The sequence below is a fragment of the Budorcas taxicolor genome, chromosome 23, assembly GCF_023091745.1.
Source record: "Budorcas taxicolor isolate Tak-1 chromosome 23, Takin1.1, whole genome shotgun sequence".
NCBI lineage: Eukaryota > Metazoa > Chordata > Mammalia > Artiodactyla > Bovidae > Budorcas > Budorcas taxicolor.
Genome location: NC_068932.1, coordinates 22380446 through 22392222, shown reverse-complemented (window position 1 = coordinate 22392222; position 11777 = coordinate 22380446). Strand labels below are relative to the sequence as shown.

The window sequence follows — 11777 nt, the reverse complement described above, 5'->3', positions numbered from 1 at the left end:
TTTGGTTTGTAAGTTTCAGCGCTCTTCAGCCTTTGTTCTCATGCCTGTGTTTCCTAAGTACTCAGTTAAACTCCTGCTGCTAAGGCAGTCCACTCATGGCTGGGGGACCTATTCTGGAGCTGAGAGGGGTTTCCCAGGTCCACATGGGAGGGGAAGAGGTGCTAACCTAAGGCCTGTAGGCCTGTCTCTTTTCTAGTTCCAGATCTTTCACCTGCTAGCCAAGGATCTAGCTTTCCTGTTTGCTGCTTAGTTTTCTCTGTAATATGGGCATCATAACTGCTGCTCTGTGGGCTTCAGACGGTCAGAGGAAGTAACTGACAGAAAGGTGACAGGGAGGTACTTTGAGGTGTGAAGTGCTCTTTCAATGTGTGTGTGTGTGTTGTGTCTGTGTGTATTGAGGAGAGGTAGAAGTTATCCACAGAGTCTCCAGGGCTGTAGCCCCAGCTAGGCCTGGCAGAGCTGTTCCTCCCCAGGCTGAGGTCAAAGCCAGGTCCTCTTCCCACTATCAACACCAGCGCTTGGGTCCTGTTTATTGTTCTCGGCTCCTCTCCTAGCAACAAAAGTGTTGAAGGTTTTGCAAGCAATGGGGATCTTGCCTCTCAGCTCACTAGGAAGAGGAGCCAGAGCTTCAGTGCACGGAGCTCTGCCAGCAAGTGCAAGTTCATTGCCTGAGTCTTGACCTCAGCCTTAGCCTGGTAAGGGGGCCTCCCATAACCTTTAGCCTTTTACTGCTACCCTGAGTTTGACCCAGAAAAGATAGCCTCCACCCAAGATATTCATCCTGTCCTTAGGGAGACCTGATGAGGAAGACCCAGCCTCATACTTTCCCTGTGTATTAGCATTCCAGGGCTGCAGTAACAAATTACCAGAAACTTGTCTTTAAACAACAGAAATGTGTTCTCTCACAGTTCTGGAGGTCAGAAGTTCACAACCAGGATGTTCACAAGGCTGGTTTGTTCCAGAGGGCTCTGAGGAGAATCCATCCCATGCCCCTTTACTAGCTTCTGGTCACAGGCAGCTATACTTGGCGCCCGTCCTGCTTCTGTCTTCACACGACATTCTCCTCCTCTGTCTTTGTGTTGTCTCCTTTTCTACCTTATGAGAATACTCATTCTTGGATTTAGGACCCGCTCTAGTCTAGGACGATCTCCTTTTGAAATCCTTACCTTAATTAAATCTGCAAGGACCCTTCTTACAAATAAGGTCACATTCTGCTGGGAGGGATTGGGGGCAGGAGGAGAAGGGGACGACAGAGGATGAGATGGCTGGATGGCATCACGGACTTGATGGATGTGAGTCTGAGTGAACTCCAGGAGTTGGTGATGGACAGGGAGGCCTGGCGTGCTGCGATTCATGGGGTTGCAAAGAGTTGGACACGACTGAACGACTGAACTGAACTTAACTGGTTCTGGGTAGATGTAACTTTCGGGGGCCATGATTCAACCCCCTACATGTGCCTCCAGTTTGATGAGGGAAATCTAAGCCCATTCTTGGAGAGTCATTGACTCTGAAAGGAGAAATCTCTTCCTACTTAAAGAAGCCCCTCTTTTCTTGTTTCCTTTTGGCTGCACCCTGTGCAGTGGGATCTTAGTTCCCTGAACAGGGATTGAACCCACAGCTTCAACAGTGATGAAGTTCTAACCACTGGACCACCAGGGAATTCTTAAAGAAGCCCGTTTGTGATGGGGAATTTGATTCAAGCGTGATCACCAGAGCCTTTAAACTGAGAAAAGCACACAGTTGCTGGTGGCAGGAAAGGGTCAGTCAGGTTATTGTTCTCTGTAGAATGAGGTGACGGTGTTGTGTCCATCGTGCAAGGATTTGGAGAAGGAGTAAGGGGGAGTTTCTGCCTTCACCAGACAAGTGAGGCAAGGAAGGCCCAAGGTCTTAGTCTTTGCCCACCCGGTTTTTCTTCCTCTCGCTTCCAGATGTTAATTAACTGATGTCAGTGTTAAATACTTTTTTGAATGAACTCCTATATGATCATTAACAAAGTAGGACTGTTCCTGACAATGGTAGGTGTCTTAATATACTGGGGGAACCATCAGGGTTAAAAAGATCCAGAAGGGTTTATTTTACCAAACCAGGCTAGCTCCCTGAGCTCTGTTTCTTCCTTACTTCCTTATTTACAAGGGCCTAGCCATTCAGCTGGGTCTGTTTCTTTTCAACTCTGGGGATTCGCTTCCTGAGCTGAGAGCCATATAAGCCTTAGAGTTGATACTACCATGCCTCCTTTCTTCTTTTCCACAAATAGAAGAGCCTCAGGTTGCTTGCTACCCATTTAATCTCTGGGGATCCTCACATCTCTAGGCTGGATGCTGAAGGGGGCCACCAGCTCTCCTCACATCTCTTAGCCTCCCCTTAGTTACGATCTCCCCAAAGACAATTGCATGCCACCTTTTCCTTTCAAAAAGTTTTTACAGTTGATCACTGTATGGAAAGAGGGCCAAAGCCTCAGGAAGGTTTGAAAATTTCAGAAACCTGGGAAACTTCTGCAACTCTGATCCATGGAATGAAAGGGCTGATAGCCTCTGCTCTTGGGTCTGGCCTGAAGACACCAACTAGGGCAATCATTCATCTTCCCTTTAAGTCTGTATGGCTGGCTGTATTTTGAGCATTTCCCAGTTAGTTTTTCTCACCTCTGTATTTCCTCGGCTGCATGCAGAAAAAGCCCCTTTATGGAGCGATTTTTTAGAAGAGTTGTCAAAAAGGTCCCAGTAGGGTCAACTCCTAATCCCCCCCTTTCCTAAAATTGGTTGCATAGATTTTGAGTTAGTGAAACTTCGGAACACCAGTAGGGGACCCACAGTCTCTTCATGGCATCCCAGAAAGAGGGGATAAGAAGGCGCAGACATTGTGGCACATGTAGGGTGGGTACCCCCCCAGCTCAGATCCTTCTTTTGTACTACCACTCCATTTCCACCACCCCACCCAGATGTGAACACCCAGGTGGAGAAGATTGAGATGTCAACAGAGTTTGTAATACAGAAGATTTGTTGAATTCAACTTTTAAGAATTTCAGTGTACTGATAGACTCAGTGGATTTGATCATCAATATGCATAAGCTCAGAATCCATTATGCTGAGAGATGGGGTGTGAGAGGTGTGAGGAATGAAAAGAGATGCCCAGGGTTTGACAGGATGGTGATTGGGAATTGAAGCTGGGCACAGAGGTGGGAGAGGCAGGGCAGACTTGGGACAAACTGACAATTGTTCGGTCTTTTTTTTTTTTTTTGCCAAGTTTTAGGGTTTTATTAATACGAACAAAATGTGTGCACAAGGTGTCTACACAAGTCATTTTCTTGGCTATGCAGCCTGGCGTTAGGCTTGGGGACTCTGATGGCCAGCTGGGCTGTTCTTTCCTCAGTGGTTCTCCGGTCCTTGGAGGAGATATTGTGAGCAGTCTTGGCACAGGAAGATTTGTTGAACATTAGCAGCACCTCAAGTTGCTTGAGGTTATAGACCAGGCAGGAACTTCTGGAAGCCACTGGGCAGCGTATGCTTTGTTTTCTTTTTGGCCCGTAACCAATGTTAGGCATCAAGATGTGGCCCCTGAATCTCCTGGGCAGCCTAGTATCAATGCCCCTGGATTTCCCCAGTTTGCTTAATTTTGACATATCCATCTGACTGGTGCCAGATGAACTTCTTGGTCCTCTTTTTGATGATCTTGGGCTTTATGAGGGGTATGAGGGTGGCCAGGATGCCAAGTAGGAGATGGCTGCCACCTTCATAGGCAGCACCCAGGAAGAAGAGCTCCCTCTTGCTTTCCTGATGTCTCCTCAGCTGTTCCCAAAATGTGAAATGAAGGCGAATCTTCCCAAATATAAAACTTTTTGAGAAGCACAACTTCAAAACTGAGGCTCTAGGCTGCTCCTAGTGCCAGCCTCGTGTGGTTAAGGGTGGGACAATGCCCACTTTTCCTGGGTACAAAACAAAAATAATAGCGACTGTGAGAAGACTGTGTGTCACCTTGGAGTCTGAGTGGTTGCCAAAGCCCAAGGACCTGAAACCTCTGAAAGACCTGGATAGTCTGCTTCCCTAGAACCTTTAGCTCAGGGAGGCCCAGATGAGGTGGACTGACCTCATTCTTGGTGAAGGCCACCCCCTGCTCACCCTTCCTCAGCTCTTCACAATTCCTTCCCTTTTCCTTTATTTCCCAGATAATGGAAACCTCTGGGAGACCAAATCTAGACTAGCTGTCCCACTGGCTCTGGCTATGATTCTGGTGAGAGGCCCCAAGGGACCCCTCTCTGCTCTGTCCTGCATCCTACAGCAGTCACTCTTGAGAGCATCTAGCATCTTCTGCCTTCCAGAGTGAGAGTCTTTCCCTGCCTCCTCCAGGTCCGTCTCCCCCTTCCTGTCTGTGTCTCCTCTCTCTCTTCTCCTGGTCCAACCTCATCCTCTTACTCATCTCTCTGCCTCTGTCCTTCTTTACCTTTGTTCTTGCTCCTGTGTAGCAACCTTTGGAGCAGGCCCAGGCTCTCCCTCTGGGAACTAGAGCAGAAAACACCTCAAGGCTTCGACCCACAACTGGTGAGGGACCCCGGTCACTCAGCCCTGACCTCACAGCCTGATTCAGCTTCCCTCTCCACCTGAATTTTTGTTTACCAGCAGAAATGGGGATCCATGCAGTAATAGTATGGCACTTTACAGTTCACACACATGGTCCATTAGCTTTGAAATTGTGAGTCTCAAAAAGTTTTATATTTGGGAAAATTTACCTTCATTTCACATTTTGAGCATAAAGTGGGACTTTATTGATTTTGAATAAAATCTGGCATCTTTTTCCTATATTTCAAATTCATATAAAATACAAACACCCTATGCCTTCCGAGAAAACTCTGCTGTGCCCTCAACTTCCTCTTTGGTTGGATCAAATTATCCAGGTCAGTATGGTAGCTGGGGCAGTTTCCACCCTGGACAAGAAGCATCCTGGCAGCTCAGGTTCCTCCCTCTTCTGGAATAGTATCTACTAGGACACTGTCGTAGTACAAGACCAGGATCCCTTCCCCTCTCCCCTATGATTTTGCTCCCTGAATTCTATCCTGACCCCCTCCTTTTCCCTTGCCCTCAAAAAAACCTTAATTTACCACCTCCAGAGGCTTCCTCATTCGTTAGTCCAGAAATGGGCAAGTGTGTGCATACTTGAGGCTTCCCAGGTGGCAAAGGTAACGGGTGGAGCTGGCAATGATGAGAATAACCACCAGGGGGAGCCTGTACCTAAGAAGAGACCGAGTGGGGCCCTGGGGAGCCACAGTGAGGATTTGTCTTCCCCTTTTTTCAGGGTAGTGCGAGTGCCAGCCATTCCAGCCTTAGGTGGCTCCCTATGGAGCTGGGAGTCTACAGCTGCCTCCTCCCCACTGTCTGACTCCTTCTTTTTCCCTGACCATGCAGGGAAAGTGTGGCTGGGTCAGGATATGGGAGGAAAACTGAGTGGTTTGGATACTGCCTACTCTGGCCACCAATTTCTTACAGGCCACATGCAGAGAAAGTGGTGGGCTTTGATCTCTGAACTTGGCAGGCTGGAGAAGACTTGGGTTGCGGTAGTCCTGTGTTCCAGTCACTGGGTGGCACAGAAGCTGTGGTCTGTGTCTAAACAGTGAACCCCCTGGTGAGGCAATGGAAAAGTGGGTGGGCAGTAGGGAGATGACAAAAGGAGGACAGGGCTCCATGGGAGTATGTGCAGGTAGAGGAGCCTCAGGATTTGCTTCCTCTCCTTTGCCCAGACTGCATTCTGGTCTTGCCTAACTTAGTTTCACCTTCAAGTTTTCCAGAGACTACAGCCAAGTGACCTTGAGAGAGCTCCAGAGATGAGGCACACCGGTGGAAACATGACTACTCACTGGCCTGGGAGCCTCATCTTCACCTCCCCAGGGGCCTCAGGCCTTCCTGCCACCTCCTGCCCGGGGACCTTGTTGTTGTTTAGTCACTTAGTCAAGTCTGTCTCTACTCTTTTGTGACCCCATGGATTTAGTCCGCCAGGCTCCTCTGTCCATGGGATTCTCCAGGCAAGAATACTGGACTGGTTTCCTTCTCTAGGGCATCTTCTTGACCCAGGGATTGAACCCATGTCTCTTGCTTGGCAGGGGCATTCTTAACTACTGAGCCACATGTTTAAAACCTTCAGCCCCAGAATTTCCCCCTTTACCCAGGCACCCAAGATGAAGGACCTTAGCTCCTAAATCCCCTATTTCCCCATGTCCCAATATCCCTATCTAAGGACTCTACTTTTTTTAAAATTTGACTGCGCTGGGTCTTAGTTACAGCATATGGGATCTTCGATCTTACTTGTGGCATGTGAGATCTTTAGTTGTGGCATGTGAAGTGTTGCAGCTTGTGAGATCCAGTTCCCTGACCAGGGACTGAATCCAGGCCCCCTGTATTGGGAGTGTGGAGTCCCAGTCACTGGTCCGCCAGGGAACTCCCCTGTCTCCACTCACCTACCTCTAGCCCTCTGACTCAGGGACCAACTTTCTGATGGTCCTCTTGCACACTCCACCAGAACCCAGTCACACAATATTTGCATCCCTGAACTGTTCTCCAAAGTCCTGAGACAAGGTTGAGGGTTGCTTCACCCCACTCATTGGAGCTGGGGCATGAGCAAGGACAAGAGCAGTCAAGCAGCAAGTCTTTAAGAGCAGGTGGAAGTTCCCATCTAAGCCCAGCTGCTCCCCTCAGAGCTGCCAGGTACTTGTGTGTGTACTAAATGCTAATTCGCTTCAGTCGTGTCTGACTCTTTATGCTCCTATGGGCTGTAGCCTGCCAGGTTCCTCTGTCCATGGGGATTCTCCTGGCAAGAATACTGGAGTGGGTTGCCATTTCCTCCTCTAGAGGATCTTCCTGACCCAAGGATTGAACTTGCATCTCCTGCACTGGCAGGCGGATTCTTTAACACTGAGGCACTGCAGGTACTAGCTGAGAACAAAGCCAAGTGGCAGTCCTTACCTTGGGCCCAAGCCATGGACAAGGGATACCTGGGGAGTCTGGGATGATGCTGAGTAGCAGCACCCAGAGTCCCACCCTAAGCCTAGAACCCAGCTGAGGAGTCCCTTGCGTAGCAGCGGGTAGAGGGCCAAGGCCTCTTCAAAGGGGGTCCTGCTAACTAAATCCAGAGGGTCAGAAATCTGTGCTGGAGGTGCTCTTGTTTCTTGGTTTAGACAGTCAGCCTCCAAGCAACCCTGCTCCAGTGACTTTTGTTACTAAGCCAGAAGTCTCTGCAGATAGCTCTCCTGTTTGTGGTCAACCTTCCCTTTAACCAGGAATCCTAGGGAGGACAAGCATGGCCCCAGGGCCTAGCACAATTCCTACTTAGGAACAGAAGGGTCTTGGGGAAAGGAAGCGTGAACCTTGGCAAATCCCCCTCCTCACTACAGGCTAGAGGAAGAATGAGCCAGGAATGAGAAGCGCTTTCAAGCCCAAGCCAGCATCAGCTGTAGGGCTATACAGTGAGGAAACGAGTGAGTGAGTGAGTGAGTGAAGTTGCTCAGTCGTGTCCGACTCTTTGAGTCCGACTGTAGGGGTATACAGTAAGGTGGTTCAAATCTTAGAGCTCCTACTTTCTAGTTGACTGACTCTGGTCAAGTAGTCTTTCTAAATCTGTTTCCTCATCTGTAAAATGGGGATTAGTACTTTCCTGATGGGGTTATTAGAAACATTATAAAAGACAGACTATTTAAAGACTAGCAGAGTACTCATATAAATGTTAATTATTAATATTTTCATTATTGGAAGTGGCCACTTTAGCCAAAAGTTCAGATTCAACCACTCCCTCTATGACCAACTCTATGAGGCCCTTAGCTGTTCAAAAACACACCAACTGTGTATGCGTTTCTGGAGTGTTTTCCAATACCAACCATCAGTTCTCTGTGGACATCAACTGGGTGTCCTGCAAGTCAACTCAGTTCTGATACTAACTACATGGAGTTAGCATAGGCCCCACAGGTTAAGGGCTCAATTCCACAAGACCACCTCCACTTCCAATGCCAGTCACAAGCCACTGATACTTCTGACTGGCTGGCTATAAATTGGGAGTTCCCATACTATAAATCAGGCTTCCCTGGTGGCTCAGCTGGTAAAGAATCCACCTGCAATGTGGGAGACCTGGATTTGATCCCTGGGTTGGGAAGATCCACTGGAGAAGGGAATGGCTACCTACTCCAGTGTTCTGACCTGGAGAACTGCGTGACTATTCCATGGGGTCGCAGAGTCAGACACAACTGAGCAACTTTTACTTTCAGTTTCATGCTATAAATTGGTTTGACAATTTGCTAGAATAGCTAACAAAACCCAGGAAAATACTTACGTTTACAGGTTTATTAAAGGATACAACTGCCAGATGGAAGAGATGCACAGGGCAAAGAATTGTGTGTGGGGTGTGCATGGGGCTTCCATACCCTCTCTGGGTGCATCACTGTTCCAGCACCTTAGTGTGTTCACCAAGCCAGTTCATCAAATTTCCCTGTTCAGGAGCTTTTATAGAGCTTAATCTCTAGTCCCATTCCCCTCGCAGGAGGTTGAGGATGGGCTGAAGCTTTCAACCCTTTCACCACTTAGTCTTTCTGCTGACCAGCCCTTATCCTGATGCTAGGGGTCCCCACCTTTAGTAGCAGTATAAATTTACCTTATTAGTATAAATGCAGGTTTGATATAAAGGAGTTTGTTATAACAAAGACACTTCTATCACGCATACCACTCAGGAAATTCTACGAGTTTTAGAAGCTCTGTGCCAAGACGGAAACCTAAGGACAAAAACCAAACATGTTTATTATACCATACCATTATATATATATATATATATATATATATGTATATATATATACACACACACACACATACATATATATATAAACTGCTCGGAAGAGAGAAGAGTATTGCACACACAAGTCCCACTCTGGCTCCTCCAACTCCTAGGCACCTTTCCCTGATCACTGTGTCCTAGAGACAATTTTCAGCCTGTGTCAGTCACATAGAGACCCTGTCCAGATGGTGCCCAGGCCTCCAGGCCTGGGTGGTCTGATGCCTGGAGGGCTGACACCCGAGGTGGGGTGGGGGGTGGAGTGTCTGGGTCCCATAGAATGTCCTCATATAAGCTTAGAACTGGGCCAGAGGCTCGTCCTTGAGTCCCAGTCTGCTTCAGCAGGGCTCTGAGCAAGCCCACAGTGAGAGGGGGCTCTGCCCCAGGCTCAGGGAATGGGGCAGGGGGCTCCAACTCATCTGGGAGGTATGTCCTCAGTAGAAGCAGGAGTTCAGCTGGAGCTAGGTCTGGTGGGCACAGGCGGCAAAGGAGGGGGAGGTGAGCATCAAGCCGGCGATGCCGGGCAAATTCGGCCAACAGCAGTTTGAAGATCTCACTTCGAAGTAGGGGGCTAGAGGGGCTGAGGGCCAGGCCAGCCTCTAAAGCCCGTTCCCACTGTTCCTTTTGCACCAGCTGCCCCACAGCTTGGAGCACAGCTTTGGGCCGCCCACTGCCCAAGAGTAGGTCTAGCTCCAGTGCTTCAGGCCTAGTCCCCTCCTCACCTAGTACTGCCAGGGCTCGGCGATAGAGGGGCAGCCCTGGGCCTCCTGCTCCCCAGCCAGGCCCCCCCTGTTGCTGGGCCAGCTCCACAAAGGGTGGCAGCCATTGTGGCTCCAGCCGGCAGAGGCACTGGCACAGGAGTTCAAAGGGGAGCAGTATGCCATTGGGTGGTTCTTTTGCAGCTGCTGTAGCCCCCAGTACCTTCTTCCACACATCTGGGGGAGCGTGGGACCTCAGATGGCCATTGCCATCTGGCTGGAGCTGCAGGACCCTGAGGATGGCACCCCAGGCTGCTGTAGGGAGGGCTTGGAAAATGGTGTTGAGCTGGGCCAGCTGGTCTCCCATCAACTCAGTCCTCAGCAGCCGTGCCACTTCATGCTCTGCCAACTCAGTCCAGCCAGCCTCCTCCTCATCCCCAGCCACAAGCTGGGCTTTGAGCTGTTCTAAGCCCCGGTAATCACGAAGCTCGGCCCTCAGTGTGGTCAACAGTGCTGATGGGGACACATGGCCCTGGAGGATGGTTGCCAGGGCCTGAGGTGCTCGGAATGTGCTGTTGTGTCGCAGTTCCTCTGGGGTGAGCTGGGCACCCCGCAGGCTCCGTCGCTGGTAGTACTTGCAGGCCTCCTCAAACACCATATCTTCAGCTGAAGGCAGCTCAAGGCTTTGTGGGGTTTTCCAGCCTACTTGAAACAGACCCACAGCTGAAAGTAAACGAAGACCCCCTCGAGCCTCCAGCTCTTCCTGATCTTCCATGCCAGGGGCGGGGGTTTCCAGCAGATGTACTCGGTCTGTACTCAGGATCTTCCTCTCCAGCAGCTGCCCACTGCCCATGTCCAGCAGTTCCAATGTGGAGCCCAGCACACAGGCCAGAGTGCCATGAAATGTGCCCAGTGCTGCAGACCCTGCCAGGCTGGCAGGTGCCTCCTGCAGGGTGCCAACAGTCCGGGAGCCACCGTGGGGCTGTACCAGGCTCACAGTGCCCCTGAAATCAAGCCACATCAGGCCCTGGGGAGTTGGGGCCCAGGTATGTACAGTCAATGGCTGCCTGGGGGACAGCAGTCCAGGAAGGCCTCGGAGCAGGGTCCTGAAGTCCCATGTATCTCCTCTTCCAGGATTCAGGCTTTTACTGTGGGAGAGGCCAAGACATGGGGCAGCCACCACTACCTTGCCCTTGCTTGGGCTCCAGATGAGCAGAATATGACCCAAGCCAGGCCAGGTGTTGGCAGTGGGCACAAGGAACAGGTCCTTGCGGGAAGTCAGCAGCCCGAAAGCGGGGCAGTGGTGCAGCAGTATGTGCGTACTGCCCAGGTTGGTGCCGGCCTCACCGCTGGGCTCGAGGGTCCTGACGCACACACAGTGGCTGAAAGCCACTGCAGGAGGCCCTAACGGGCCCTCAGCGCCGGCCTGCCGCTCCTCGCACCACACCAGGCGGCCTCGGGGCGCCGCCACGGCCACCACACGGGCTCCATCTCCAGGACACAGCTCGGTGCTCTGCAGCAGCCGCCAGCCGGGCCCCACCCCCGAGCCCCACACCTCGACTAGGCCACTCTCCCACACTAGGACTAGCGCCGATCGCGCCGGCCACGGCAGGAGGAAGGCGTCTAGCGGTGAGGGCTGGCCAGGCGGCCAGGCGCTTTCCAGCTCCGCACCGGGTCCACGCACCGCGACCAGCAGTTGCGGGGCTGGTGACCCCGGGGGTCGCAGCAACAGTAGGTGGCGGCCGTCTGGGCTGCAGCGAACTCGGACGGCTGGGTCCCCGGCTAGCAACTCCCGGAGCCGGGCCGCGCCGCTGAAGTTGCTCAGATCTGAGAGCAGGCGCAGAGTCCCCGCACGCTTCATGGTGTTCTCCGCGCCGGAGCACGCCTAGGTCCGCCGCACCTTAGGGCAAAGCCCGTCTCTCAGTCCCGGGTTCCCGCGGGAAGTCGAGGATGGGGTTGAGACTTCCGTCCCGGGTCGACTAGGCGAGCCAAGGCCGGGGTAAGACTCAGCCCCGCCCAGCCCCGCCCCTCACGGCTAGCTCGAGACCTGCGCCTGTTTTACGCCCAGCCGGCAAAACACCGCCCATCAAGGGGCGGGGGCGCTACAGGGGCATAGGAGGAGCCGCGAGAGCACCCAATGGTCTCAGAGTCTCCGACCTCGCCAACCCTGGGGCCGCTTTCGGAGGCCGACTGCCTCAGGCCCCAGGAAGCCGGGAAGTGGCCCAAAGAATCCAGATTCCAGCCCTCTCAGCATCCAACTCCCAACGCTTCCCTTCCCTCCAAGCC

The 11777-nt window shown here is 51.7% G+C and overlaps 1 protein-coding gene across 1 annotated transcript; it reads right to left on the bottom strand.

Moving 5' to 3' along the window:
* Positions 1-8825: 8825 nt before the first annotated feature.
* HPS6 (HPS6 biogenesis of lysosomal organelles complex 2 subunit 3) lies at positions 8826-11352 on the bottom strand. The gene has a single exon (XM_052660670.1). The coding sequence runs from the start codon at positions 11350-11352 to the stop codon at positions 8947-8949; it is 2406 nt and encodes an 801-aa protein (XP_052516630.1). The 3' UTR covers positions 8826-8946.
* Between the last annotated feature and the right edge of the window lie 425 nt (positions 11353-11777).